This window comes from Indicator indicator, chromosome 15 (assembly GCF_027791375.1).
Source record: "Indicator indicator isolate 239-I01 chromosome 15, UM_Iind_1.1, whole genome shotgun sequence".
Lineage (NCBI taxonomy): Eukaryota > Metazoa > Chordata > Aves > Piciformes > Indicatoridae > Indicator > Indicator indicator.
In genome coordinates, this window is record NC_072024.1 from 10,940,019 (window position 1) to 10,967,772 (window position 27,754).

Here is a 27,754-nt window from a genome sequence, read left to right on the forward strand (position 1 = left end):
GCAGCGGGAACACTGTGGGGAGCACCGGAGAAGGGCCGCTGGGGATGGAGCACGGGGGAAGAGACACCGAAGAGGGGCACCTGGGAGGGGAACACCGATAATGGCACTGGGGATGTAACACCTGGGATGGGGATACTGAGGATGCTGGGGGTAAGAACCACTAAGCTCCAAGAGCCACCAGCACAGAGACGTTGGGGTGGGGATCGGCAGCACTGGGGACACTGTGAAGGGGAAGACCGGGAATGGGGCCACTTGCAGCCGTGACACTGGGGATGGGGACAGCTGGGAACAGGGCCAGCGCAAGCAGGACCAGCCAAGCCGCTGACTCTGTCCCCAGGCAGTGGGCTGCAATGGGAACAGCAGCCCCATGGCCAGTGGCAGAAGGCCTCTCGGGCAGCAGCCATGGGTCCCAGCTCACCAAGCGCCCGCCTCACCATCCATCCCCACAGGGCCGTCTGGGTGCTCACCATGGCTGCAGCACGGCTTGTCACCTGCGGGCTGCTCCTAGCCAGCAACGTTCTCACTGGGGCCCAGGAGATGCTGCCAGTGAGGCTGTCCTCCAATGGGACCCTGCAGCGGGGCAGGGACCCACTGCATAACCCTGCCCGGGGACAGCAATGGCCAGGCCTGTCCCCTACCTGGGAGGTGTCAGGAGATACGAGTGGTGCTGGGGTCCTCAGGAGTGAGCACTGGAGGGGTAGCAGCCCTGTACGCTGGTCCTCACCTCTGCAGCTGGGGGATGCCACTGGGCCACCCCTGGAGACGGAAACCAGGGCCTGGCAGGACAGCAGCACAGCCCAGGCCATGGCAGAGAAGCCACTCATCACCTGGCAGGACAGTGGCACAACCCAGGCCGTGGCAGAGAAGCCACTCATCACCTGGCAAGGACAAGAGGCTGGAGAACAGGACAGCTCCTGGGGGATGACCTGGATGCTGCATGGCTCTGCATCAGGGAGACCAGACTCCAAGGGGCCCGGAAACATCAATCTGGGCTCCCCAGGGCCACCCTGGGCAGGGCAGGGCCCATCCCTGTCTGGACTGAGTGCCACCAGGCCAGCTAACACCCCCAGCTCACAGGCAACTGTGTCCACCGTTGTCCTGACCCCCAAGCCAACAGCAAGGACAGAAACAGGGGAAGCAGACTCCCATGTAGGGGGACAGCCAGCTGAGGGGACACACGTGATAGCCCCAGGTCTCTCTCAGAGCACACCGCTCACTCCAGCCAGCAGTGAGGTGATCCCTCTGGGCACTATCCCCATCTCCCACCCCACTGACACAGTGCCAGCCCAAGGTCCCCACACTAGCCCCAGTTCTCAGCAGCCAGCAGGCAGACTGGGGGACCTGGAGGGGCCCCCCAGCCCCTCTCTGGTTGTGTCCAGCTCTGCCCTTCAGCTGCCTCCCACAGCTCCATCCTGGGGGCTGGCTGAGCCCTGGACCCAGGTACTCCCAGCCCACCAGCGTAGCACACGGAGAGCCCCCATCAGTCATGCCACCGCCAGCCCTGGGTACACAGCCCCTCGCACAAACACTGGGATGAAGGGCCAGCAGGGACCCCAGCCTGCTCCAAGGGCTGCCCTCAGCACCAGCCCTGCACCACTGCCTGACTCCAGCATGGACCTCCCCGGCATCCCTGGCACAGGTAGGAGCCAGCATGACATGAGGGATCCCTTGGTTTGGACTGAGCCCCTGTAGTTGCCAGCACCCAGCTGTGCCATCTTTCACAGAACTGCTGCCTGAGGAGGATGTGGGCTCCCCGCAGCGGGTCCGGGGTGCCGTGGGCCCTGTGAGTGTCCCAAATGCCAGTGAGGCTACCCTGCGGCCAGCGGTGCATCCGACCACAAGGACACCCGGAACCAAGCGTTCAGGTGATGCAGGGCTGTGTCCAAGTCCATCTGCTCTGCGAATACCATGGGAACCCATCCTTAGGGTGCTGGGGACGGCGGTGGGGATGGCAGCTATCTTGGGCCACCTGGGCAGGACACGGTGACACCTTCAATCAGGATTGTGCCCGGCGACAGCCTTAATCTATTCCTGCCCGCAGAGATTAGTGCTAAGTGCCCAGCAGGTGGTGGCTGCCCAGAGGTGTAGGAGACTTGACTGGGGCCATGCGACCCCAGCACCATGGACCCTGACAGAGACCTCTGGGAGGTGCCAGTGGGCTCAGTCCCGCAGCTGATATATCCTGGCAGGGAATGAAGGTGGGGGCTGGGAGCCACCACCCCCAGCCACCTCACCACTGATCATCGCCCTCATTCCTGCCCGCAGACACCCTGGGGACGCAGCCCTCTGCCCACGGCACCGTGACCCCCTCAGCGACATGGCGGCGGGCAGGGCTGACGCCACAACCAGCGCTTCGGCATCCATCCACACCGCAGCTGCAGCCTAGCCACGTCCCACCAGTGCCAGGTGCCAACGGGACGGAGCTGCGCTGGGCTGAGCTGCGGCACCGGCTGGGCTTTTCCTGGGAGGTCCATGTCTACGGGGCAGCTGCCATCTTCCTCCTGCTGGTGCTGGGCTGCCTGGCTGGGCTGGCAGGGGCAGCTGCCCTGCGTCCCACTCACCTGCCCCACATTTTAGGGGCCCATGGACAGCTGCTAGCCGCCTGCCTGCTGCGGGCCACCTTCCTGCTTCTGGACCCATATGGGATACGGGGACGCCTGCACCCCCGAGCTGTGCTGCTTTTCAGCACCGTCCCCTTCCCTCTACTGCTCAGCACCTTTGCTCTTCTTCTCCAGCGGCTCCAGCGCCTGTCCCAGCTCCGGCTGCTGCCAGGAAGGCTCCGGGGGCTGCCGGCACTGGGGGCTGCTGCTGCCCTGCAGAGTTCCGTGCTGGGAGCCGCTGACCTACTCCCTTTTCGGCTGGGCCCCGCTGCCGCACTGGGGCTGCAGGCACTGGGCTGCGGGGTTGGGGCCCTGCTACTTCTGGGGGGACTCTGGGGGTGCTGGCGGGTGCTGCAAGAACCCCAGGAGAGGTCAGGGGGTACTGGGGTGCCAGGGCTACAGTGGGGGGCCCGGGCACTGCTGGTGGCAGTGGCGGTGGGGCTGCCGGTGTGTGGGCTGCAGCTGTACAGTGCCCTGTGGCAGCGGGAGGTCTTGGGACCCCCTGGGCACTTCTCCCAACCTGGCTGGGTGGCACAGCTCTGGCTGCGTGTCGGAGAACTGGGCATGGCGCTGGCACTGCTGGTGGCTGCTGCTGAGCCATTGTGCCGCCGGTGCTGCCACCGGAGCCCTGCCAGCCACTCCTGCTGGGCCAAGGCGCTGCAATACTTCTGTGCCGGCCGCAAAGCTGAGGCACCTGAATACCCCAACAACTGCTATGATTGGGCTGGCGGCAGCACCGGCAGCACCGGTGGCAGTGGTCCGGAGCGGGCACCTGCCAATGATATCTCCAAGAGTCTCATTCGCAACCCGGCAGAACAGCTGCCCCTGCGGGCACTGAAGGACAGCAATGAGGCCTGGGCAGCTGCTGCCAACACCACCGGGATACCAGGGCTCAGCCCCAAGTGCCCCAACGTGCTAGCTGTCCGGTCCTGCGCCACCTTCGAGCAGGGCTCGTCCCCCTCGCTGGGGGAGCTGATCTTCCGCCCACCGTCCCCGATCGACCTGCGCCGCAGCATCGATCAGGCCCTCTGCCGCCGGCATCTCCTGCATGACAGCCTCTTTAGCCGGCCCCGCCGTGGCTCTGGCACTTCTCTGCACAGCTCCCTGGCCCCTATCGAGACCCTCTGCCCGGGGCGCATGGTACGCTGCAGCTCGCTGACAGAGCTGCCTGGCGTCCGGCAGCCGCCTGGCACCGTCACGATCACTGTCACAGCCTCAGTCAGCTCACTAGACAGCAGTTCGCTGAAGATCAGCTGGAACCCCTGGCGCCATGGGCTCTCCTCACCCGACAGCCTACCCCTGGATGAGACACCCAGCCGGGCCCCCCTCCTGGTGCCTGCCGTGCCTCCCAGCTGGGAGCGTGAGGGCCTCCGCAGCTTCCCTGCCCTCGGCAAGGCATTGGATAGCCGCAGTCTTTCCAGCGACACCATTGATCTCTGAGCCGGGGAGACAAAACGATAACCAGAGACTGAGGGGGGCAGCAGGGACAAGCCCACAGTGGCGAGGGGTCAGATCTATACCCCTGCAGGACTGGATGGGAGAGGAGGGGAGCTGGGCTGGGCCAGCTCCATTTGTGCCAAACGAGAAATAAAAAGGTTTATGCTGGGAGGAGGCAGCCCCATTAGTGTGCAAAGGCAGCACTGGGCAGCAAGCACCCGCAGCCCATCCCAAGCCCCCCACTCTGAGCAAGCCAGTTAGGTGTGCAGAGCTTTATTTCCTGAGATATGGACACACTGACAGATGGGCACACCCTGATGGACAAACCACAGACAAATGCAACAGTCACGCTCATGCATCTGGCAGGGCTCCCCTACCAGCACAGTACTCTGTGAGTGGCAAGAGACCCCCAACCCCATGGGAGCTCCTGGCCCCCCCACAGCCTGTGAGGGTAGAGATGGGCTCTGCCCATGGATGGGGGGAGGAGGGGTTGTGAGGGGGGCAGCCTGCCCAACTGCATGGCTCAGGGCAGAGGGGGGCACACAGCCCCTCATTTCTTCAGGGGAACGGTCTCATGTGGGGAACCCCAAAACAAGGTCCCACAGGGTTGGCAGTCCTGGTGACACTGGGCAGGGCCAACCTCTGCCAGCTGTCACTGCCGCAGCACACAGCAGTGCCAGAGCAACCCCCAACCTGCCCCCACATTCTCCCACCTTCCATGGTGCCAGAGCATGAGGAGCCAGGGGCAGCATGCTGTGCCCCCCTCATGGTGCCGTACTGCGTGGCACCACCTCTTTGTCCAGAGGTGACTGTGAGGGAGCCCCCGGGGATCAGATATCCCTGGCTCATTCTGTTGGGAGGAGACAAGACCCTACACTAACGGAGGGCTGGGAGATGCATGCAGGGCACAGAACCGTGCACAGGATCCGGCCTTGGCACACCCCCTGCTGGGAGGAGTACCCTGTACCCCAGGCTGAGTCTGCCCCCACTTGCCTGCATCCGACAGCCCCAGAGCTATCTGCCCTTCATGAAGCCATCAAGGACACGGTCGCTGCGGTCAGAGAGCCAGTAGCCAGCCATTGCGGCCACGGCACCGATGAAGATGGCAGTGAAGACCATGTCGCCCTTGGCTGCCAGTGTTGCAAGGGCACAGATCATCACACCAAAGAACATCTGCTGCAGCACCACCACCTCATCCTCCGTCACGTCATCAAAGAAGCCTTTCTCCGGAGCATCTGCAGGTACGGTGCTTGTGGTGGGGCACTGCTGAGCAGGCAGAGCCCCTCACCACTCCCCAGAACCCCTGCCTGTAGTCCATACATACATCCCTCCCCCCAGCCCACCATGCCAGGCCATACCAGGGGGCTTGTCCTCCACGCATTGTCCATCCCGCCGGACATGACCGTGGGCACAGACACAGCGGTAGCTGCCCTCTGTGTTCTCACACACCTCCTGTGCTCCCGTGCACACCGGCTCCTCTGTGCTCGCACACTCATCCACATCTGGAGGCGAGGCAGGACTCAGGCAGAGCTGAGGCAGCAAGGAGGGGGCAAAGCTGCCCCCCAGTCTGTGGGAGGCACTCACCTAGGCACTTGGCTCCGTCCCGCCAGTAGCCCTTGTTGCATTTCTTGCAGCGAGCTGGCCCAGCACCCATGCAGCCAATGCAAGCCGTGGAGCAGTCTGTCACGGAGACAGGAACCACAGTCACTATTGGAGCCTCCTCCTAGCCCTGGAGGTGATAGCCCCAGGCAGTGGGGAGCTGCCCACCTTTGCCTCACCTCGGCACTCATAGGAGCCCTCCGTGTTGACACAGAACTGGTTAGCTCGGCAGTGTGCCATCTCTGTGCCACACTCGTCTATGTCTGCAAGAGAGAGGGGATGGCCCCACTAAGACCTAGCTCCTGAGATACAGTCCCCACGACTCTGAGCTGCTGTGCCCCCATCCCACCATGGCCCTCACCGATGCAGCGGTGGTCATGCAGCACCCAGCCCCTCTTGCAGCGAAGACAGCTGGAGTCCTCTGGCCCTGTGCAGCGCCCGCATGCCCGGTAGCACTCTGCAGGCAGGGGAGCACAGGCATGGACAGGGGGAAGCTGCCTGCACCTGGTACCAGGGATGCATCAGGGCAACTCCCTGGCCACACAGCCCCCTCCCTGCCAGAACAAACCCCTACATACCAGCACATACCAGGTGGCTCTTGTTCCGTGAGGCCTCGTAGTAGCCATCACCGCACTCAGCACAGAAAGGGCCACCATAGCCTGGGCTGCAGACGCACAAGCCAGTGCCATGACGTGTGCCATTACCATCGCATCGCCCATTGCCACTGCAGGGCTGCTGGGGTCCACCAGCACAGGCTGCACAGGGAGAGACCAGCTGGCTCCAGCCCAGGTGGCACTGCCAGCACCCCACAGGCACCCTGCTCACACTGCAGCTACTCACGCTGGCAGTCAGGACCATAGGTGCCAGGTGGGCAGCAGAGTGCCAGCCTGTCCATGCACAGCCATTGGAAGAAGTCAGGTTGTTGGTGCCGCCTAGAGAGTGAAGGACATTGTGCTCAGCTCTCTGCCACCCCCCTGACCCACCATGTCCCTGTCCCTAGACTCACTCATGGAACCACCACTGCTCCACATGCTCCTCACTCCGCTCTAGCAGCTGGTGGCAGGTGAAGTCTGAGGGGTTGCAGACGCTCTCCAACACTTCCAGTAGGCGGGTCTCACTGTGGGGACAGAGGAATCAGTGTGGGATTGTGTCTCCCTGGGGCATCTGGGTCCCTCCAGAGCCCCACAGCTGGGGTCACTCACCTGTGCTGGTACTTGGCCAGCTTCTCCTCCTCCCAGGCTGTGTTGCCCCCGCCAAAGCCCTCATGTTCTGTTCGTTCCAGACCCTGCACAAATGGTGGAGTGGGGTGGAGGGTGGGCAGGGGTGGTGCAAGTGTGGGAGTCCCTAGTAATTCCCCTCCCGGTAGGGTTACCCCCAGGCCATGACACCTTCTTGCCCCAGAGGGACCAGCCACCCACTCTTTGCCCCAGAGCCCAGCTGCTGTACCCCTTTCCACTCCCTAGGGATGCTGTGGGGAGTCCTCTCATCTCACCTGTCGTCCCCCCAGGCCACCGCCTTCTCTAGGGCCATGTTACCTTCTTGTCCCCCTCCCCCAGACTGTGCTCCCCTGCCTCCCACCAGCCACATGACCCCACCCGAGACCCCCTTTGTTCCTGTCCACCTGTTACCCCTAAAGTATGTCACCCTGCACCACACCAGACTCACCCACCGCAGGCCGTGTCCCCCACACCTGTCACCCATGGGCCCTACTACCTCAATGTCCCTATCCTTACCACAGCAAGGGCTGTGTCACTCCAAACCCCCCCAGGCTCCATCACCCCCCTGCCACAGGCCTCGGGCGTCCCTAGGCTTCTTCATGTCCTCCCCCCACCACAGACCCCGTGTACCCCCATCCCTAGGCATTTCTCCTTCCAGGTTCCCCGTCACCCTCCCCAATGTCCCCCTGCCCCGCACCCTGCTGAAGCTGTCGGCGAGGCCGCGGCAGGCTCGGCAAGGCTCGGCCCTGTCCCGGTCCGGGTCTGGGTCCAGATGGGCGCGGGAGGTGCCCAGCAGGACCCCCCCGAAGAGGGCGAACCCCAGCAAGGCCTCCCCCAGCCCGGCGCCCGCCCGCGGCCCCATCCTCCGCCCCGCCCGCACCACATGGACCCCGCCCCGCCCGCTGACTCAGCGCCTGCCGCCCCCGCCAATGGCCACGCTCCCGTCACCTCCGACACCCCACTCCCAGCCAATCCGCGCCGCCCGCTGGGCCCTGCCTCCCCGTCTCTTAAAGGAGCCGCGGCCAAGGGCAACCCGACGGAAGGGACAGGACCGGAGACCCTCGCACGAGGCGGGAGCGGCAATGGCTCCTCACAATGCGGTAGCCCCGCGCCTGTCACGTCTGGACGAGGTCCTCAACTTCCGACCCGACTGGGCTGCTCCCCATCACCCAGTGCACGTCACCTTCTCCATTCAGCCAAACTGGTTCAGTTTCCCCTCACCCGCTTACATTTGCCCAGTTCCCCCTTGTCCTCCCCTGAACTGGCCCAGCTCCCCTTCAGTCCAGTTTCCCCTCACCACTCCAAACTGGTCCCGATCTCCCATTATTCCTTTCGAACTGGTCCAGTTCCCCATCCACCCTCCCATCAAACCAGCCCAGTTCCCCTTCCTCACCTCAACCAGCCTAGTATCTCTTCTGGCCCCTAAAGCCCCTTTTACTTCTCCATCACTTCTCCTCAGGCCATCCGAGTCCCCCGTCTCCCTCCACATCACTGGGACTGAACTCAGGCTTGGTAAAGCCACCATCAGTGCTTTATTCCACAAGTGCCTGCTGCAGCTCCTTGGCCACTGCTGCCACATAGGGCTCCAGCTGCCGGCCCTGCCGTTGACCTGGTCCTGCCAGTGCCCACAGGAACCCCCCTGTCTCACTGGGCAGGGCAAAGGCTGGGGCTGCCTGCAGTGACAGCGGCACCACAGGCACCAAGGCCTCCAGCCGGACCACCACATAGCGCCCATTACCTGACGCCAGTGCTGGCATAGCGCAGGACAGAGCTGCTGCAAATGCCTCACAAGGTGCTATGGTGGGAACATCACTGGGGCCAGGGCCATGCCAGGGCTTGGGGACACTTTCAGCATCCCCAGCCCCTGACATGGCCCTGGCCTCAGCATCCCACCAGTGTGCAGCAGCCACAGCTGCCGGGGAGAGGACGAAGACAATGGTGTCACCATCACGCAGTGCTTGGCGGTGCTGGACATGCAGCCAGGGGAGTGGCCCCAGTGTTGCTACCCCGCTGCCACCTCCTGGTGCTGCCACCACTGCCAGCCCCAGCGGGTGCAGAGCTGCCATCAAGGCACACACCACCCGCTCTGCCACTGGTTCCACAGCATGCAGCAGCAGCACCCGCCGCCCTTGCAACGGGCCTGAGGGGGGACTTTCAGTACCTGAAACCCCACTCAGCACCCACCCTACAGGGGTAGCAACAAAGAGAAGCAGGCTGGGACCACCCATGATGACAGGTCCCATCCCCTGGCACTGTTCTCCAACCACTGCAACACTTCCCATACCCAAGCTAAAGGAGAGCCACAGTGGGAAGCAGGCTAGAGCCACCACCCATGTCAGACCCACGCCCTGCTCGGCCCCTCAATCCCCTTACCTAAGGGACAGTCATACTGAAAGGCAGGTTGGGACACCCCACAACAGAGTTTCACCCCCTGCTCTGTCCCCCCACACCTCCACCCACCCTATGGGGCAGCCATAGTGGGAAGCCAGCAGGGACCAGCCCTGATAGGACATACCCCTGCTCTGACCCCTATGAGAAGAGAATAAACATCCATTTGTCCCTCCCCAGGCCCCAGGCTCATCCCACACTTACCCTCAGAGCTGTAGCCAGCCCTCAGGGACTTCAGCCAGCCTGTGGAAAGAGCAGAGTGAGGAGGTCCTGGGGGGCAGTCCCAGGCCAGGCACAACCCTCAGATGGGTGCTGCTCACCTTTCACATCCTCCTTCTTCAACAGGAGCAGAAGCAGAAAGCCGGCGACCCCCAGCAACACTCCCATCCACACGAGTGCCCAGTGAGTGCGCAGGTCTACAGGGCAGGGGTCAATGTCTGCTGAGGACCCCTGGCACCCACCAAGGGTCCCTGGAACCCATGCAGGATCCCCACTGCCTGTGTGGTGGCTCCGCAGGGTGAGTGCCCTCCCTCAGTCCTACAGCAGGGACACTCACACTTGTGTAGGGGACAGGCCCAGAGCACGATGCTGGTGCTGTTCTCAGAGTGCCAGATCTGTGGGCATGGGGAGACGTTACATACTGCTTGTCCCTACACATTGCCCGCCAGCTGCCTGCACTGACCTGCCTGCACTGCCCCTCTGCCACGTCCCGCTGCAGCTCCTGCTCCAGCAGCCCAGGGTGCCCCGCTCCCTACAACAGTGGCAGGGGTGAACTGTCTGTGCCAGGAATGCCATGGCTGAAGGGACACGTGGGTTTCTTCCCCTTACCATGGTGGTGAAGCTGGAGAGGAGTGTACAGCCATCCTGCTCCAGGGCACACAGTGAGGCACTGGTGTTTCCACCATGCTCCAGCAGCAGTAGGTCATTGGGGTGGCCGGGCAGTGCTCCTGGGGATGTGTCACAGGGGCAGGGAGGGACAGAGATGGGAGGAAATGGGGCCTCAGCCACCATCCAGACCTCCAGGTTGCCCCTGCCCTCCTATCCCAGCAGTACTCACGGTCCCGCAGGCACTGGGTCAGCTGGATCTGCCCGCCACTCCACACCTGCCCCAGACAGTGGGTTAGCAGTGCCTGGGGCTGCCATAGGGCAGCCATGGGGCAGCTGACGGGTGTCCTACCTGTATGCAGAGGTTGGGGTGCGGCTGCAGCCCTCCAAACTCCTGAGGTCCCTGTGAGCAGAAGGGATATTCCATCAGTGCCTTCTACACTGCCCCACGTGCGATGGGCACCCTACAGAGACCCACTCACCTGCCTGACAGCGGGCCGCTGCAGGCCAGGCAAGGCTTGGCAGGGTCCAGCATGCACTGGCTGCCAGCAGGGCACCAGCTCAGCTGAGAGATCGCAGGGGGACAAGAGGGAACAGCTCAGCGCCTGCCCAGTGGTGTGCAGGACCAGCTGGCTGCGTGCCCATAGACGCTCCCACGCCTCAGCATCTGCACCAGAAGAGGGGTGTCACTCCATGCAGTGTTCCTTCCTCTGCGTCCTGGAACCCTGCACCTCAGCCCATCCCAGCCCCAAGGTGCTCGTACCATGAGCAAATGGGCACAGAGTGGTGCGCAGTGGGTCCTGGGTCTCTGGCCACACCTAGGGAAGGAACAGAGAAAAGGATTTGGGATGTCCATACTGTGACCATGACCCACAGCCCCGTCAGGGATGCTGGAAGGGATTACACGATGCAGAGCCCCTCTGCTGTGCCCTGCCACCCCTCAACACAGGCACCCACCTGCAGGCAGAGGCAGGGCAGCACCTCACTGGCCGGCATGCTGTAGTTCATGGGGCTGCTCTGCCACCAGCAACCAGACACAGGTCACCTCATGGCAAACCACTGGAGTCACCCTGCTTGGGGGGGCCCTCTCACAGGAGACCCTCTCCCAGCACCCTGACTGTTAACACAGATAAGGCTCCCCAGGGACTAGGGGAAGCCAGTGGCCAGAGCTTGGCCCTGCAGGGTAAGGGAAGAGGTTCATACTCACTGCGGTCACCGCATGACCTGTCCCACTGGTGCCATGGCTCTGGTTATGGTAGAGCCGGAGGGTGTAGCTGTGTCCTGCTGTGGCCCCCTGCACCATCACGACCACCTCCTTTGGCCCTGAGGAGACCTGCAGCCTTGGGGCTGCACCAGAGGTGGGTCAAGGCACTTGGCACCACTTGCACAGCACTGTGGCACAAGGCATTGCCTAGCTCTCCCCAGAGCACATGCACCAAGGTGGGGGATCTTAGTACTGCCACAGCCATGGGATGCCAGCACCTACCTTGGCACTGCCGGACAGCATTCTGTGCAATGGGCCATGAGCAGTCTGTGGGGACAGGGGGTCAGTAGGCAGAAGGAACAGAGCTACCATAGCAGAGCATGCTGGGGGCTCACCTGGCACCCGCTGCCGCTGGCTCAGCCTCTGGTGTGAGCTGGTGTATGCTATCACATGGAGCTCAGAGCCCAGTGGTGCCTCGAAGCACCGGAAGGTCACCCAGCCCTGGGCAGGAAAACCAACACCACACTGTGGTGAGGCACAGTATCCATCTCTGTGGCGCACAGAGAACAGGACCACCATGCCACTGAGATGCACTGGTGCCAGCACCACATCCCAGGCACCGCTGTAGGGACTTCCAATGACAGGGATACCCACCCATGGCATCTTTTATCTACATACCAGGGGTCGTCCAGGCAGTGCAGGAGTCAGGGTCGCCTGCACCTCCATGACCACACAGCGGGAGGAGGTGTACGCGTGCCCAGAGAGCAGCAGCAGCACAGTGACGTTGGGCTGATACAAGGTGGCCCTACCCGCTGGTGACCACTGTTCTGCTTCACCACCGTCCGCTGCTCTAGGGATGCTGGACGGCGCCGGGAGGTAGGGCTCAGCGGTGCTGATGCCGCTGCCAACTGGCAGCGCCAGGCGCAGGCGTGCCTCCAGACAGGGCGAGCAGGCCGCGGGCCCGGTGCAGCGCAGCGCCGGCTCCAGCTGCAGCTGGGAAAGAGCCAGGCCGTGGGTGGGTTCGGGGGGCTCCATCCCACACAGCACGTCGGTGTCTAGCAAGGAGATGGAGGGTGGCTGCGGCCGTGGGATCCCACACCCGAGGGGGTCCGGGGCCACGGGAGTGGCACTTACCCAGGAGGCGACAGCTGAGGCCCTGGAGAGGGGCAGGGGTGAAGCCGGTGGCAGCGCCAGGGTGCCAGGCTGCCCGCGTGCTGGCGACGCCGACCTACCTGGGAGCAGGTCAGGCTGTCGTGGGGGGCCCCACGTCCAGCAGCCACCAGCACCAGCCCCAGCAGGAGCTGCCCCAGCGGGAGCTGCCCCAGCGGCTGCATAGCGGGGCCGGGGCCGCGAGGCACCCCGGCCCCACGTCGTTCACCCCCCAGGGCCCCGCTCCCAGCTCTCCAGGCCCCACCACTGCCGCTGGCTCCCTCTTCCTGCTCCGTTCCCGGACACCCGGGTCCTAGAGCGGCGCCGGTGACCGCCCGGGGGTGGGGCCTCCCGCTCCTGCTCCCGCACCAACCCGCGGACAGGCTCGGCCCTCAGGCACCACCGGAAAACTTCGTTCGAGCCTTATCGGGGAACACCGCGGTCCCATGGGAATCAGAGCAGCCCTACGGGAATCAGAATGGCCCCACGGCTCGAGCACAGAGCCTGCCCCTGCTCCACGGCCTGGGCACTGTGCCCAGGCTGGCCCTAACAGCAGGATGTAGAGTGGTGGTTGTGCCAGGATGGGCTGTGTCCTTTCACCCCCTGCAATGCAGTGGGACACTGTGTGGTCCCCACCTCCCACAGACCAACAGCGGAGCCCCGGCACATCTGACAGCAGGGAAGGGTGAAATGCTGCATTTATTGCTTCCATGCCAGACAAGCTCCTGCTGGAAGTGTGGGAGCCAGGAGCTGAGCCAGCCTGTGCCCAGCACCTGTCCCTGCTGGCCACCCATGCCCTGAGCAGGGCAGGGAGCTCCACCACCGCCTGGCTTCTTCCAGCTTTGCTCTGGCCTCTTGCCTGGTTCTGGTGTCCCTGAAGTCCTGGCTCTCCTTTGGAGCAGGTCCCTGTGTAGAAATAAAGCTGCCCCTGCCCAGGACAGCACCTCCACTCCCAGTCCCCAGGGCTTGACCGGATTCTTGCCCCAGCATCCACAACACACTTCACATCTGGGGCCAGCCCTGCTTGGGGGCCCACGATCCCTGTTCAGGGCACCTATGGGCAGCCCGCAGGAACCACTCCTCTCACCATGGTCAGCACACTCCGTCAAGCATTGCACCTTCATGATGGGGCTCCTGCCCTCAGTGGAGGGCTGTGCCCAGCCCCACAGCAATGCCCAGTTCAGCCTCAGTGTGGGCACTCAGGTGCCAGCGGCCACCTCTGGGGGCTGGGGTGGGGGCCTGCCCTCCTTGGCCCCTGCCTCTAGCAGCTGATGTGGGAGTCCCCCACCCCTGCCTCGTCGGCAGCGGCGCAGGGCTGGGGGGCTGCCCCGCAGAGCACCCAGCAGCCTGGGTAGCTGCCGGGGCAGACGATAGGTGGGCAGGGGTCGGAGGAGCCTGGGGACATCATGGCGGCTGCAAAGCTGGCTGAAATAGGCCAGCACCCAGCCGCTGCCACGGCTCACTGCACTCAGCTCCCCATGCAGGCAGGCCATGGCTGCCCCAAAAACATCATGGGCATCCCCAGGGATCCTGCTGACCACCCCAACCTGCCACTGGTGGAAGAGCTGAGTGCTGCCCTGGCTCCAGATGAGAAGGACAGTGCCACGCTGGCGGCCCACATGGCCCCGCTGGGCATAAAGCCAGGGCAGAGCACCCACTCGCCCCACACTGCCTGCTTCCCATAGGTCAAGGTGCACATCACAGCCCAGCCCCGCACGCAGCTGCTCAGCCAGGTTGCACACCAGCCCCCGGTGCTCCTCTGAGTCCGGTGAGTACAGCAACAGTACAGGGCGCCCACCCAGGGCACCTGCAGGACAGAGGGGACAGTGGTGACAGCACTGCTCCAAGTGCCATTGGCATCCCCTGGGGACACTCCAGCAACTGCTAGGGGCATCCACCATACTGCCCAGGACTCTCTGCAACCTGGAAGCCCCATAGCCACTGTGGACAGTGCCTCCCCTGTCCCACAGGCCCTCAGAGTGCCTCTCACCATCAGTAGGTCTCCAGGTGCTACAGCAGTTGAGAAACAGCACGATCATCACCAGCCCCACGGCTAGTCCCAGCCCCAGCAGTCCAAAGTGCCTGTGGGAGACTGGGAGAGGGGTAGTGAATGAGGGGGAGTCTGCCCACCCCTGCCACATCCCCAAAGACCCCCACTCACCATCCGGACAGAGCAGCTGCTTCCGAGCAAAGCGCACATCTGAGCGCCACACCTGGGGAAGGGGCTATGTGAGGGGGGGGCAGGTTAGGGTTTCCCCCATGGTGTGGGTAGCAGTGTAGGGGTCAGCTTACCAACACGCAGCTGCCCAGGACCTGTACTGGCAGCAGCAATGCCAGCTCCCCTGGGGCAGAGCCTTCTGTCTGCAAAGCGCAATGGCATGATCAGTACAGGTCAATGCCCCATGTACCCCCCTCGGCCCAATGCTGCTCACCCCTGTGACAGTGTAGAAGGGTGCTTCCGGCTGGCACTGCCCACCCTGGTGCTGGCATAGGGCTGCACTGAAGGCTGCAGGGATACTGGAGGTGAGGCGCAGGTGTAGCTGCCGGCCCCGGATGCTCACTGAGACATTCCAGGCAGTCTCTGTGACCATCAGAGAGAGGAAGGTGGGGGATATGGAGGATGCCCAAGGGGGTGAGGGGTGCTAGGGACCCCAATGCAGGGCTGTGTGCAGCCCAGGGGTGCCCCCTGCTCATGGGGCTCACCTGTCCGGTGGGGACACTCCACATGGCTACTGTTCCCATAGGAGAACTGAGGGGAACAGGGATCAGCAGAGGGTCTGGGTCAGCCACCATAGCCTGCCGCTGCCCCCTGGTCCCTGTTGCCCACAGGAGCTTACCCGAAAGCAAAGCTGTGGGTGCACATCCACCTCATCCAGTGTGTATGCCTGGAACCACCAGAGAGCATGTGACCATCCCCAGCCTGCATAGCCCATAGGCACCCCAGTGCCTACTTGCTGCCCTCAGGGGACCCTGTGGTCTGGTGGGTGCTCCAGTCAGATGTATGGTCCCTTCAGGCTGCTGCCCCATGGCACCTCAAGACTGGGACCCTTCACCTGCTCTTCCTCGCTGGCTGTGGAGTTGGGGATGTCATGGCAAGGTGAGACTTCAGCTGCCGTCTCTCTCCAGCACAGGGTGGCCCGGGGGTGCAGGGGGCAGCTGGTACTCAGCACCATTGCCATCTGATCCTTGCTGCTGGTACTGTAGTCATGGAAGTGCACTGAGGACCACAGCTCGAGGCTATCTGCAGAGCATAGCACCAGTGGGCTGAGTGGGACAGCTGAGAGGACCCCAGAGACCTGATTCTCATTCACACAGGCACTCACAAGCAGCCGGCTGGTCACGGAAGGGGCATCGCTTGCTGCGTGGGCTGTCATGGTGTGGGTAGGAGGCCTGGGGTAGCAGAGTAGGGTGGTCAAGGCAGGATGTGCCTGCCCCCCTTGCAGGGGCAGAGATGGGCACAGAGAAAGGCCCAAGCAGCTGCAGGGGTGGGTGACACACCTCAATGCACAAGCAGGGCACCAGGAACTCATATTGCAGTGAGACATGGTGGCCCCCAGGTACGAGCTCCTGTGGGCAAAGAGGCAGCTTCAGCTGGCAGGAACCCCCATTCTCAGCCCAGAATGGGGGTGGCAGAGGCAGGGTCAGAGCTGTTACCTGTCGGTGAAAGGGCTGGGGCAGCTCCTCACACTCCAGAGCCAGCTGGTGGCACAGCCGCACCATCACGGCAGGGCCTTCAGGCACCCATACCTTGATGGCATGCAACTCAGGGACCCAAGTGTGGGTGAAGGCTGGCCCTATGGAGCAGGTGTGGGGCAGTCAGCCGGTGCTAGTGTTCCCCTGGAACATCCCCCGGGGGTCCCTCCCAGCCTCACCGGGCAGCTCAGCAGCAACCAGGTGGCTGCGACTGATGGCCAAGCCTCTGTCAGGGATGGTGTGGAGGGAGATGAGGACCTGCTGCCCGCTCTCGGCCGGGAAACAGTCGAATTGCACCTGCCACTGTGGGGAGCAGAGGGTCATCAGGACGGGGCGCCCACGGCTCCAGCACCCAGCCCCACGTTGCACCCAGAACTCACTGGCTTGCTGCCTGGCGCCTGGTGCTGCCGCCACACCTGCAGCCAGCTGGCGCGGTTGGAGCCCAGCTCCAGGAAGTTGAGCTGCAGCCCACGGACACCACCGAGCTCTGCGAGAAACCAGCGTGGGGTGCTGACACGGGTGGGAGGCCGAATCTCCCCTGCCCACACAGGTCCCGCTGCCCCTGCCCGTACCTGCTGCGGGGAGGGCCAGACGCACCCGCACACAAGACTGGCAGGGTTGCGCGGGCAGGCACAGCCGGGCCCGGCTCAGCGACAGAGCGGGCGGCGCCAGCGGGGGCCCGGGCCGAGCCGGGCGGCGGCAGCGAGGGCGGCTCAGCGTCCTGTCGGCTGGAGTGGAGAGAGAAAAGAGCGGGGCGGCCGTGCGCCGGAGGTCCCGCCGACCGTCCTTGAACAGGAAGCCCCGGGGACCGGGAGCCCTAGAAACCCTCGGAAGGAGAAGCCCATTGGGACTGGGAGTTCTGTACACTGAGAGTCCCAGGTACAGGAAGCCCTTGGAAGGAGGGAATCCCTGGAAGGGACCGAAAGTCCCGGGCACGGGAAGCTCGCTGCATGTACGGAGCCTCTTCATAAGGGGACTGGGAGTCCCCAGAAGCGGGGAGATCTGCACGCTGGGAGCCTCCTACACCGGCAGTCCTGGGGACCAGGACTATTTGGAGGGGGGAGCACTTCACTCTCTAAGCCCGGGCGGGGACAGCCCCGGGGACCAGGAATCTTCGCAAGGGAGGAGTCCCGAGAAGCGGTAACCCCAGGAGCCTCAAAGATCGGGAACCCCTTCAGGTTCCGGTATCCGCGGGAAGGGCGAGCCCAGCCATCCCGCCGCTGCACCCTGCAAGGCTCTGCAAGTGTCAAGAGAGGAGCCCCGGACTCGCAAGTCCTGCTCCGATCTCGGTCCCGCAGCTACTCACCGGTGGCCCAGCACTCCTGCAAGCAAAGTAAACGAGGGTGAGCGCGGCGTCACCCGCCCCCCACCCGATGTCCGCCGCCCCTCCCCACTAGGGCTCACGAAATTGGCGGAGACCCGAAGGCGGGTGACGGCCGTCCCGCTCCCGAGCAGCAGCAGCAGCGTAGCACCGAGCACCATCGTGCGCTTCATGGCCGAGTTGCCGTCGCGCCCCGCCACGCCCCGGGCCGGCCCCGCCACATTCCTCCGCTGGCACGTGTAGCCCCACGGGCCCCCTCCCCCTTCCCGCTGGCAGGCGGTGCTTCCTGCGGCGCGGACACGCGTGGGAGCGCGGAAGTAACTTTATTTCCATAGAGCAACACGCATAGAAGGGGGCACCGCACTCCGAGGAGCCTACTCATCCCTGGGGTTTCTTCTCTGCGTGCGAGCCTGGACCCGTGACATGGCTCAGACACCCGAGTTGGTCCCCGGCGATCCCCCCACCTGCCGGAGCTGCACCATACCCACCCTACCGGGCTTAACTGTGGAGCTCCAGCAGTTACAGAGCCCATCCATTCCTCTCTCATTTCTTCTTCTTCTCCTGTGTACTGGTGAACCAGGAGTCCAGCAGCTTCTTGCTGTAGTAGAGCTGCCAGCCATGCACCTGGGCAGCCACCACCACCACCAGATACATGACAGAGACGGCTGAGAAGCCAAAGATGAAGCGGTAAGCTTTGCCGTGACGGTAGAGCTGCTGTGCCATGGGGAACATCTCCATAGCCCCGTAGATGAGGGGAGCCATGGAGAAGAGGCCAGTGCTAATCATGGAGAGCACCAGGTAGCTGATGTTGTTACGGGGAAAGGAGAGAAGGCCCAGGAGGGAGGGCAGGATGCTGAGCAGGTAGGGGTATTCCCACTGGTAGGGCATGGCCACCTGGTCGTGGGGCAGCAGCTTGAGGTGCCCCACGCACATCTGGGCCATAAGCAGCAGCCAGATACACACGTGGGTATAGATCAGCTTCTTTATCTCCGACTTGAGGGTCACACTGGGGAGAGAGTGCAGAGCCATCAGTGCTTCCAAGAAGGGACTTGGCCCCGTACCCCCCTCCCCAGAGTCCCAGGGGAGGCTGCCAGGTTCTCGCAGTGGCGGGACACCCACCTCATCTGGTAGTGCGAGGCCACCCGCTCTCGGTGCTGGAAGTCGCTGCCATCTGTGCCGGTGGCACGGGGACCCCCGCGGGAGGCCATCGTGCTATCCTAGAAAGGCGCGGCCTGAAGAGTGAGCGGGGCCCTCCGGTAGCTCCTCTGGGGCAGCCCCAGCCCCGCAGCTGAGAGCTATAATTGTCTTCCCGGGCCTCCCTCCCACAGCGACAGCCCCAGGGCCCCTTTACCCTCGCCCTGCCTCCTCCCGACACCACCGGGCGCCCCCACAGCTGACACCCCCAGCAACCCGCCGACCCGGAGCGGCGCACCCAACCTGCCAACGGGACGCTCTATCCCCACTTCCGCCCATCTATGGCCGCGGCCGCCGGCTGTAACTGCCCGTGCGGCCGCTCTGCACGCCCGGAGGCTGGTCTCTATGGCCTTGTCGGGGCGCTCCTCGCGCAGGTGCAGTGCCGCCATGGCGGCCAGCTGCACAGCTGCGCGCGTGATGGCGCGCGGGACCCGCGGGGCGCGCGGCACCAGGTCATAGAGGAGCAGGCGGGCTCGGGGGGCGCATGGCTGGGGGCAGAGCGGTTATGGGGGGAACAGGCGTGGGGCTGCATGTGCCTGAGGACGGAGGAGGTGGGCGAGTGCGGGGCGTGCGAGGGCAAGCGTGGGGGTGCGCAGATGAGTGCACAGTGGCTGTGGGTACAGGTGGGAGGGCAGGTCGGTGGGTGTGGGGTCAGATTTGAGGACACACGTTGGGCTCTGAGGACACACAGGGTCTGCGGCTGGGGAGGAACCCACTGCCAGGAGAGGGCTGCCCCACGCACTGCATCCCTTGCAGGTGGGGGCGGCCGCTGAGCTCCGAAGAGACGCTGAGGCTGCTGGAGGCCTCCGTGGTACACCGGGAAGGTACTGGAGGAGGCAGGGGGCACTGGGGAGGGCGGGCAGCAGGAAGGGGCACATCCTAATCAGGCTTCTCCTCACCAGGAGCTCTGCTGGCGCTGAACAAGCCTCCCGGTCTGCCCATCCTGGGTGAGTGTGGGATGGGGCTGTGGTGTTTTGACCCGGGAAAGTGGGAGGTTAGTGGCTGTTGACCCCATCTCTCCCCAGGGCTTTCTGGGGAGTTAAGCCTGTCGATGCTGCTGCCATCACTCAGGCGACGCCTGGGCCTCACTGCCGAGCTCCACGTGGTGAAGGCCCCCACCAGGTATGGTTGGGATGTCCTTGGGGAGAGGAATCAAAGGCTACCCGGCCCCCAGCTCCCCAGGACTCAGAGCTATTGCATCCCACAGGGAGTGTTCTGGCCTTGTCCTCCTATCCAGCTGCCACCGTGTCACTGAGCAGCTCCAGCAGTTCTTCTCTAATGCTCGCCAGAGAGGCCAGCACCCTGCCACGTACCAGTGAGTCCCTGGCACCCCACCGTATCAGCCTGGGGGGGCATCACCTATCCCCTCATCACTCCCTCTCCCTACAGTGCTGTCACTGTGGGAGTCCCAGCAGAGGCAGAGGGTAAGATCCGCACTGGACTGCGCTGGCAGCAGCAAGGTGACACTGCCATGGTAAGTGGGTGCCATGGTGCTGGGGGTGCAGCAAGGTGAACCCGGGGAAGCTGAGGGCAGTTCTGCTGCAGGTGGTGCCAGTGCCAGTCCCAGGGCCTCGCAGCCTGGCCAGGAAGGAGGTGAAGAGCACCCTGACATACTACCGAGTGCTGGGTGCTGCGGGGGGCTGTGCCCTCCTCCAGCTCCAGCCCAAGACAGGTGAGTGCCCTCCCAAATACCTCCTCATCCTCTGCCCCTCACCAGCAGAATTCCACTCCTCAACCCATTTCTCTCTAGCCTTCCCAGAGCAGCTCCTGGTGCACCTGACACTGCTGCTTTGTCCGGCCCTGGGTGACCATCAGTACTCATCCCGTGTGGGCAGGGTGCTGGGGGTGCCCTTCCTTCTGCCACCTGAGGCCTCCCCAGCCCGCACACAGGTACATGGTGATAGGGTGGATGCTAAGTGGGGCTCAGCATGGGCCCTGTGGACCCTACTGAGATTTCCCCTTCTATTGCAGGTGCTGGATGAGGAGCTGCTGGGCAGGCTTGGGCTCTCCCCACATCAGCTCCGTCATCTCCCAGTCCACCTTCACCTGCAGCAGCTGGTGCTGCCCCAGGGCCCACTCCATGCCACCCCCCCGCCCCACTTCTTGCACACCCTGCACTGCCTGGGGCTGCCTGGGTATAAGGAGCCTTAGCACCCATGGAGGGACCCACCAACCCCCTCCCCTCTGCCACCCCATTAAATCCCCACCTGCCACTGGGGTGGCTTAGTGCCAGTTTCTTTTCTTGGCACATGTGAAACAGGTTCTCCCTGTCCTCATGGTATTGCTGGGACCGACTCCTCCAGTAGAGATAGTGCAGAGAGCCCTGCTATTGTCTCCCTGCCTGACCTGGTTCTCAGTGCTGGGATGTGGTGGTGTCACCACCACCATGGCTCTGTCTGCCAGGTGCAAGCACTTGCAGGCAGGAGCAGAGGCATCTTTTCCTGCCCACTCTCTGCCCCCAGAAGAGGAACTACCACAGTGGCCTCAGTTCCTACCCACAGCCACATCCTATGTGCAGCCCCCACTGTGCTCACAACCCTCCTACGCACAGAGGGACAGAGCCAGGCTCCCTGACACAGATGTGTTTTGCAGCCCTTCTGGTGGGTGCCCCCACCCAACCATGGGGGCTGGCTGGGGTGAGGGGTAGCGGGATGTCTCCATTTTAGCCCAGCTGAGATAGGATGATGTCCTCTGTTGTCTTCTATATACGCCTGGGAACTGCCATCTGGGTCCTTCCCACGATGGGGCTCAGCTGCCCTGGGATCCAGGTGCTGAGTGCCAGCCCATGTAGGCACAGCACCCTGGCAGGAGAGGATGACACAGCTGGCCTCTGGGGCTTCTGGGAGCTTTTGGGGGTGGTGGAACAGGCACCCTGGCCAGAGGACAGACAGTAAGCTGGGGCAGAGCTGTCAGGAGGAGCACTTAGCTGCTGCAGCACCCTGTGGCACTCAGCACAGCAGCTCAGGCTCTGCGGTGGTGCTGGGGTGGCAGAATTGGGGAGGCAGTGGCAGTTGTATCGTCCCAGAGGAGCTGGTTTCTCCTGCATTGGTCCTAGCTGGGGGCTGTGGACAGCTCTGCCCGAGGGGCTGGAGTGCACAGGGGGCAGGAGGACGGTGGGGAGCTTGCCCTGGGGTCGGTGATGAGCCGGCTGGCGCTTCCTGAGAGAGCGGCCTTCCACTATCAGCTTCAGCCCCACAGACAGGGGCATGGGCACAGCTGCCTACAGAGAAACATGGATTCAGTGGGGGTTAGGGTGCCTAGCTGGTGTTTGCCCTGCAGCTCCAGCCCCCCACAGCCCACCTCCTTGTAGATGAGCTCAAAGGCGCCGATGGGGCAGGCAGGGTCGTTCTTGCGGTCGATGACCACGCGCAGCATGTCCTGCTGCACTCTGGCACACAGCCGGCTGGTCACCGCCGAGGAGGGGGCCATGGTGGGGCTGGTATTAATCTCCAGCAGCCAGGGCTGGCAATCCTCCCCAAAGAGAAAGTCAGCCCCATAAAGCTCAAAGCTGCTCTTGCGGGACCCCACCAGGTGCTGGGCGCTGCGCAGGGCACCCACCACTGCTGCCTTCATGCCAGGCACCATCACTTCATGCCAGGCACCTGCCCGCCCCACCTGTGCCAGATATGACTGGAACTGGTGGCAGGACCAGATCAGGTCAGGGGGGAGCTGTGGGTGCTGCTGGCCCTGTGCTGGCCTGAACCGCTTCTGGATGGAGACGTTGCAGAGGTGCCCAGAACTGAGTCAGGGAGAGCAGGGGCAGGTCAGTGGGGTGCCAGGGTGCTGGGGTGGGGGATGCTGGGGTGGGGGGCACTCACGGTTCCAGGCAGTGCAGGGAGAAGGGCCGGGAGCAGAAGCGCAGGTAGCTCTCTCGGTAGAACCAGACAGTCAGTGGGTTCCAGTCGGTCACCAGGAACCACTGCCGGACGTCAAACTTGGTGCCAAAGATGAGCAGCGGCCGCTCTATGTACTTTTGCACCACCCACTTGCTCGCCTGTGCCAAAGGTGCTGTGCAGCCCCCTGCCAGCCGCAGCACCTCCTCCAGGCGGTCTGTGCAGACTATACCTGGGGGACACAGTGATGGTGGGACCCCTCCTCAGCAAGGAACCTGCACCCCCATTGTCCGCCGGCCTTACCCCTGCCACGGGATTTGGCCCCAGGCTTGAGGATCCAGACATTGTGATCACCTTCCATGCCAAGCTGGGGCAGCTGCTCTGCCAGGCACTGCAGCAGGGTCTGGCACTGCTCTGTCTGCACCCCACTCGGTGCCAGCCCAGCCCTCTCACTGCAGGGAGATATGGGATGGGGAGTGCTCAGCACTGGCCCTGCTGTGGGTTTCCCCCCTCTATCCTGCTTGGCACTCACTGTGCCACACGGTAGTAGTCTTGCATGAAGTGGTCCCAGTTGGTGCCCATCATGCAGGGGAATGTGAGGTCTCCATCGATGTCCTGGTGCCTCAGGATGGCCAGGTGCTGCCTACAGATCTGTAGGGCCATCTCCAGCAGCTGGGGTGGCAGGGATGATGCTGGCCTTGCTGTGGGAGGCATAGAGTGAGGAATCTGACTCGTGGGCACCTGGTTTGCATCCTTGTGATCCCCATTGCTCCCACCAAGCTCAGCTCCACACCCTCACCTAGCTGCTTGCTGGATTTCAGGGGCTGCTGCTCTGGCCCTTGCAGTGTGTCCCCAGCCCTCTCCAGGGCCATTTTGAGCAGGCTGCGAGCTGCTGTTAAGTGGAAATCCTCTGCAAAGGAGAGGGCATCATCCCTGCCTGGTCCCAAGCAGGACACAGAAGAGTACTTGGAGCACAGTGGGGTTGCCAACCCCAAGCTCACCAATGAAGGCTTGCCGCTCATCTGCATCCCCCAGCCGGTAGCACCGAGGAAAGAAGGTGTCAGGGTCAGCTTGGGCAAACCAGGGCAGGTTTCGCAGGTTTCGGCACAGCCCTTCCTGTTTAGAAAAAGGTGGCAGACCCTGCGGGACCCCTGCAACCCATTGTTTTCCCTCCCAGCCAGGGGTCTCCAGGGTCCCACCTTGGTGGCAAAAGTGTCTACCCGGGTGTAGTGGTTCACCACCTGGTCCTGCCGCAACAACTGCCAGTTGATGGCGCTGCAGTGGTTGGTCCAGATGAAGTATGGCACCTGGTCCTGCACTAGGTGAGACTGGAAGGGAGAGGGGGGAAAGTAGTAAGGTATAGACGCCCTACATCCTATGCTCACCCCCTGACTCAGGCTGTTCCCTGCATCTGGGAGTCTTGGGTGAAGGGTGCTGGGGTCTGTGACAGGGCTGAGTTCTGGCCGTTTCAGCTAACCATGAGGTCATGGTTGCCATCAAGGTCCTCAATACATTGCTTTTGCTCCACTTCTTCTTCCTGAGGTGGCCACGGTGCACACAGGGTCTCTGGAGTTCCCAGAGAAGGCTGTCCTCCACAGCACGCTGATCTTGGATGTAGGGCTGACGCTGCCTCCCACTGCTTAGCACCATCACCTCCTTCGTCCTGCAGTTGCTTCTTCTGCATGCCACGCTGCTGCTGGGGCTGGCTGCTCACCCTGTGGAGCTTCCTCTCCACCCAACCCCGGGCCCATAGTAGTCTGCGGATGACAGGGTAGGGGCCCTGCACGGTGAAGATCTTCTTCTCCTAGGGAAGGACCAGAGAGCTCAGCCTGACCTAGCCCTGGTCCCTCCATCTCAACTCTCACCCCTGAACCATGAATGCAGTAAATGGGGGTGCCATGGCTTGTTGGGCATGTGTGAAATTGGGCCCCTCACCTTGATGGCCCTCTTCACATGCAGCTTGGCCCTCCTGAGCTGCTCAGAGTCAAGCAAGGGATGGTGGTCACCATGGTGGCCAGCGGTGGCAGGTGCTGCCTGCCCTGCAAGAACAACCTAAGCTGAGATTGCTGGCCCCATGTCCCCAGAGTGGGCAGGGAGGGGTAAGGTGCCTGCCTACCTGCCTGCCTCTGCCTGAGCGAGCCTGGGGGCCCTGGCATAGTGTTCACTGACCCGCCAAGCTTCATGCCAGTGCTCTGTGTGTCCCCTGCTGTGTCCATTTCCAGCACGGCAGGCTGAGGGACAGCAGGACGTCCCCAGCAGCAGTGTCCCAAATCCAGCCAGGAATCTGTGCGCCCACAGTGCTGCTCTCCCTGTAGCACCTTCCCACAGCAGTCTGAGGGCAAAAGTGGCTGCAGGGGTGCTCTGCCACTCCAGGTGCCAAGCAGAGGCCCTGTCTCCTCACCTCACTGAAGACTGAGATGGAGAAGTGCAGGAAACAGCCTCCAAAGCCTGGCACCACTGTGAAAGCAGAGCTCCACGCCTGGCCACCATGCTGTCTCCACTGTCCTTAAGTGAGGACAGACACCAGATCCCCAGTGCCAGGCATGCAGCACCCCGTGCCTACAACCCCCCAACCAAACCCCACAGCCTCTCACCCTGCACACCCTTTCATGACCCACTGACACCCCGAACCTCTTTGGTGCCCACCACTCCCCTTTCAAGCCCTTCTATACACCTCTAAATCCCTCTCTGCTCCCGGGCCTGCCCGCACCGTTGGGGCCATCCCTGCTGTTTGCCGTTGCCATGACGCCCGCCCCCGCCCCCTCCCGGCAGGCCCCGCCCACCCCCGGTGCCGCAGGCGCCGCAGGCGCGGCGGGAGGGAGGAGGCAGAGACGGCAGTTACAGCAAACGAGACCGTTTAAAAAACGAGACGAGACAGCAGCAGCAGCAGCGACCGGGGCCACTCTGCCGCAAGCAGATGCTGCTCCCGGCCCGGCGCTGGGCACTGAGGCCTGGCCTGGCCTCCCAGCTGCAGAGGCACCAAGCACAGGCACGGTGCCCGGCAGGCACAAGCATCAGGGAGCCACGGGGTCCTGCACCACGGCCTAAAACTGCAAAGTGATAGAAGACACATAGCTGTTAGTTCCTGCCACTCATGAAAATCCATAGTTTAGCTTCTCCCATCATTTCACCCAGTCACGGGGCAGCCTATCACAGCACACACACTGAAAGGACTACATCTCCCATGACTGCTGCTCACCCCTGAGAGCATCCTCCCCACCCACATCCGCAAGAGGTACCTTGAGTGGACCACCACCACCATCCCTACAGATAGCACAGGGGGGTTCTGGACATGAAGGCCATGCTGGCTTTGAGCCCTACAGCCTGCTCCTGAAATAAGGGACCCCTCTCCTCTCAGTTCAGAGCCTCACATTCTTGAGGAATTCCTCTGCCACGATACGGGCCCTGGCATTGACAGAGAGCTTCATCTCACTGATCTCCTTATCAATCTCCTCCATGAAGTGGATGACAAAGTCCACCAGCTTGTGTTTGTACATCTGCTCCGTGTGGAAATTTGTGATCAAGAAGCTGATGTCGTAGCCCTGGGGAAGAAAGAAGTTCCTTGAGGATGAGCACCCACACCACCAAACACATGATCTTGCATCCCAGTTCTGCACTGGAGACCCTTCCATTGCCAAGAACAGAGTCTGAAGCTGCTCTGCCCCTCTCCACCAGCTCACCTCCACAGGCTTCCTGCGCAGGATAAAGAAGTTCTCAGCCCTCATCATCATGAAGCGCATGAATTTGTGGCATAAAATCTTCTCGATCTCATCAGCCTGGGGAAACGAAAGGGAAGTGAGATTTCCCCTGCACCAGGCATGAGCTGCCAGCTTGCTGCTCACACCCCTGACCTTACCTGCTTCACTGCAATGCTGACACGCACGGAGTTAATGGAGCCCTCAATGAGGACCTTCTCCTTCTCGTTCCTGCTGATGATCACTGGCTGCAACAGCAGCTCTTTGCTGCTCCTGTGAGCAGAGAAAGGGCAGGGCTGACTCAGAAGGGAAGCATCTACCAGCCAGAAAATAGGATAGAGAGTGCACAAGTAGGGAGCTGCTGAGATCACAGCGATGCAAAGGTTTTGCTTCATGCTGCCACAGGATGTTCTCTGCCTCCTGGAGCTGTCCATCTCCAAGGCAAATCATAGAATATTTTGGGTTGAAAGGGATCTTTAAAGGTCATCTAGTCCAACCCCTCTGCAGTGAGCAGGGATATCTATGACTACATCAGATTGCTCAGAGCCCCATCCAACCTGACCTTGAATATTTCCAGGGATGGGGCATCTACCACCTCTCTAGGCAACCCATGCCAGTGTTTCACCACCTTCAGTACAAAAAAATGTATTATTTCTACCTAGTCTGAATCTTCCCTCTTTTATTTTTAAACCATCACTCCTTGTCCTGTTGCAGCAGGCCCTGCTAAAAAGACTGTCCTCATCCTTCTGATAGGCCCCCCTTTAAGCACTGGAAGGATGCTACTGGGTATTCTCAGAAGCTTCTCTTCTCCAGGTTGAACAAACCCAACTCTCTCAACCTGTCCTCACAGAAGAATATTCTTCACAGGAGATCCACCCTCGGTCCCCACTGAGGTCCTCCTCCTCTCTGTAGCTCCTCGTATTCCAGCCGACACCAGCTCTGTGACTAAGGCAGTAGCCGGTGGGTGTGGAGGCCTGCCCCCCTGCCCCCGCGCTGCCTAGAGAACCGGTAGGGACCGACAATAGCGGCAGGAATCAGCCAACGTACTGCCAAGGGCCGGCAGCCCGGACAGAGCAGGGCCTCCTGAGTGTCCGCAGCCCCCCAACTCTCTTACCTGACCTCCACCTCAGGTTTATTGTGCCGCTCCACCACCTGCGAGGAGAAGTTCTCCAGGCACAGCGCAGCCTGCAGCGTGGCGCGCACCGCGTTCAGGTACGGGCGCAGCGTGGCGGTCTGCAGGGACACGACGGCATCAGCCCCTGGATCGGGACCAGCCCCTGGACCGGGACCAGCCCCCACCCTCCACCCTGCCCCTCGATTCACAGCCTCAGGCTCCGCTCACCCCGCCGCCGCCGCGGCCCCCAGCCCCCTCGCACCCAAGCCCTTCATCCTCACCCACTGCCCCCCCCGACCCGACCCTGCCCGGTGCCCCCCACCCTACCATGGTGGCGGCTGTGATCCGGTCCCGGTAGGCGGAAGTGGCCAGTCCCCTCTTCCAGGATGCTCGGGAACTCCCACTGAGGTGGGAGGGGGGAACGCGGGAGATTCCCACCCCGCGTTCAGAGCCCGGATAGCGGCGGAGCGGCCGCGCCGGGTCAC

At 62.9% G+C, this 27,754-nt stretch overlaps 8 protein-coding genes across 9 annotated transcripts; 2 read left to right on the plus strand and 6 right to left on the minus strand.

Moving 5' to 3' along the window:
* The first annotated feature begins 468 nt into the window (after window positions 1-468).
* On the plus strand, window positions 469-4,040 carry PRRT3 (proline rich transmembrane protein 3). Its single transcript, XM_054387597.1, has 4 exons — window positions 469-779; window positions 840-1,639; window positions 1,725-1,865; window positions 2,266-4,040. Exons 1-4 carry the CDS (start codon window positions 469-471, stop codon window positions 4,038-4,040), a joined length of 3,027 nt encoding a protein of 1,008 aa, XP_054243572.1.
* A 965-nt stretch (window positions 4,041-5,005) lies between these two features.
* On the minus strand, window positions 5,006-7,715 carry CRELD1 (cysteine rich with EGF like domains 1). Its single transcript, XM_054387598.1, has 10 exons — window positions 7,551-7,715; window positions 6,839-6,921; window positions 6,643-6,753; window positions 6,477-6,568; window positions 6,215-6,391; window positions 5,998-6,093; window positions 5,816-5,899; window positions 5,622-5,717; window positions 5,396-5,539; window positions 5,006-5,272 (listed from the first exon to the last, which is right to left on the minus strand). Exons 1-10 carry the CDS (start codon window positions 7,713-7,715, stop codon window positions 5,052-5,054), a joined length of 1,269 nt encoding a protein of 422 aa, XP_054243573.1. The 3' UTR covers window positions 5,006-5,051.
* A 670-nt stretch (window positions 7,716-8,385) lies between these two features.
* Window positions 8,386-13,543, minus strand: IL17RC (interleukin 17 receptor C). Its single transcript, XM_054387599.1, is given in 20 exon segments — window positions 8,386-8,993; window positions 9,446-9,484; window positions 9,562-9,711; window positions 9,798-9,855; window positions 9,924-9,992; window positions 10,070-10,188; window positions 10,299-10,344; window positions 10,419-10,469; window positions 10,549-10,733; window positions 10,830-10,884; window positions 11,024-11,083; window positions 11,274-11,413; window positions 11,553-11,597; window positions 11,666-11,771; window positions 11,949-12,325; window positions 12,405-12,426; window positions 12,503-12,669; window positions 12,672-12,883; window positions 13,067-13,147; window positions 13,452-13,543. Coding segments are annotated over 20 exon segments (2,682 nt in total).
* A 75-nt stretch (window positions 13,544-13,618) lies between these two features.
* Window positions 13,619-17,858, minus strand: IL17RE (interleukin 17 receptor E). Its single transcript, XM_054387600.1, has 17 exons — window positions 17,812-17,858; window positions 17,419-17,754; window positions 17,033-17,146; window positions 16,685-16,929; window positions 16,493-16,599; window positions 16,292-16,415; window positions 16,074-16,213; window positions 15,918-15,986; window positions 15,743-15,809; window positions 15,473-15,660; window positions 15,257-15,304; window positions 15,123-15,168; window positions 14,852-15,000; window positions 14,712-14,780; window positions 14,581-14,632; window positions 14,410-14,511; window positions 13,619-14,226 (listed from the first exon to the last, which is right to left on the minus strand). The coding sequence occupies exons 1-17, from the start codon at window positions 17,856-17,858 to the stop codon at window positions 13,619-13,621; spliced, it is 2,511 nt and encodes an 836-aa protein (XP_054243575.1).
* JAGN1 (jagunal homolog 1) lies at window positions 17,826-18,641 on the minus strand. Its single transcript, XM_054387517.1, has 2 exons — window positions 18,553-18,641; window positions 17,826-18,439 (listed from the first exon to the last, which is right to left on the minus strand). Exons 1-2 carry the CDS (start codon window positions 18,639-18,641, stop codon window positions 17,977-17,979), a joined length of 552 nt encoding a protein of 183 aa, XP_054243492.1. The 3' UTR covers window positions 17,826-17,976.
* A 267-nt stretch (window positions 18,642-18,908) lies between these two features.
* RPUSD3 (RNA pseudouridine synthase D3) lies at window positions 18,909-20,778 on the plus strand. Its single transcript, XM_054387601.1, has 9 exons — window positions 18,909-19,240; window positions 19,384-19,451; window positions 19,530-19,574; window positions 19,653-19,749; window positions 19,835-19,942; window positions 20,017-20,101; window positions 20,173-20,299; window positions 20,378-20,517; window positions 20,599-20,778. Exons 1-9 carry the CDS (start codon window positions 18,909-18,911, stop codon window positions 20,776-20,778), a joined length of 1,182 nt encoding a protein of 393 aa, XP_054243576.1.
* A 550-nt stretch (window positions 20,779-21,328) lies between these two features.
* On the minus strand, window positions 21,329-24,616 carry TTLL3 (tubulin tyrosine ligase like 3). The gene is made up of 13 exons (XM_054387602.1): window positions 24,577-24,616; window positions 24,396-24,499; window positions 24,175-24,264; window positions 23,938-24,138; window positions 23,660-23,788; window positions 23,462-23,576; window positions 23,260-23,370; window positions 22,993-23,161; window positions 22,764-22,912; window positions 22,446-22,692; window positions 21,928-22,366; window positions 21,672-21,847; window positions 21,329-21,428 (listed from the first exon to the last, which is right to left on the minus strand). Exons 1-13 carry the CDS (start codon window positions 24,614-24,616, stop codon window positions 21,329-21,331), a joined length of 2,070 nt encoding a protein of 689 aa, XP_054243577.1.
* Window positions 24,617-25,422: 806 nt separating this feature from the next.
* Window positions 25,423-27,611, minus strand: ARPC4 (actin related protein 2/3 complex subunit 4). Of its 2 annotated transcripts, XM_054387677.1 has the most exons (6): window positions 27,597-27,611; window positions 27,270-27,388; window positions 26,317-26,428; window positions 26,141-26,236; window positions 25,832-26,002; window positions 25,423-25,510 (listed from the first exon to the last, which is right to left on the minus strand). In XM_054387677.1, the coding sequence occupies exons 1-6, from the start codon at window positions 27,597-27,599 to the stop codon at window positions 25,505-25,507; spliced, it is 507 nt and encodes a 168-aa protein (XP_054243652.1). In that variant the 5' UTR covers window positions 27,600-27,611; the 3' UTR covers window positions 25,423-25,504. The 2 variants fall into 2 exon arrangements, with proteins under 2 accessions (XP_054243652.1, XP_054243653.1); XM_054387678.1 differs by lacking the exons at window positions 27,270-27,388; window positions 27,597-27,611 and adding an exon at window positions 26,994-27,012.
* Window positions 27,612-27,754: the final 143 nt, after the last annotated feature.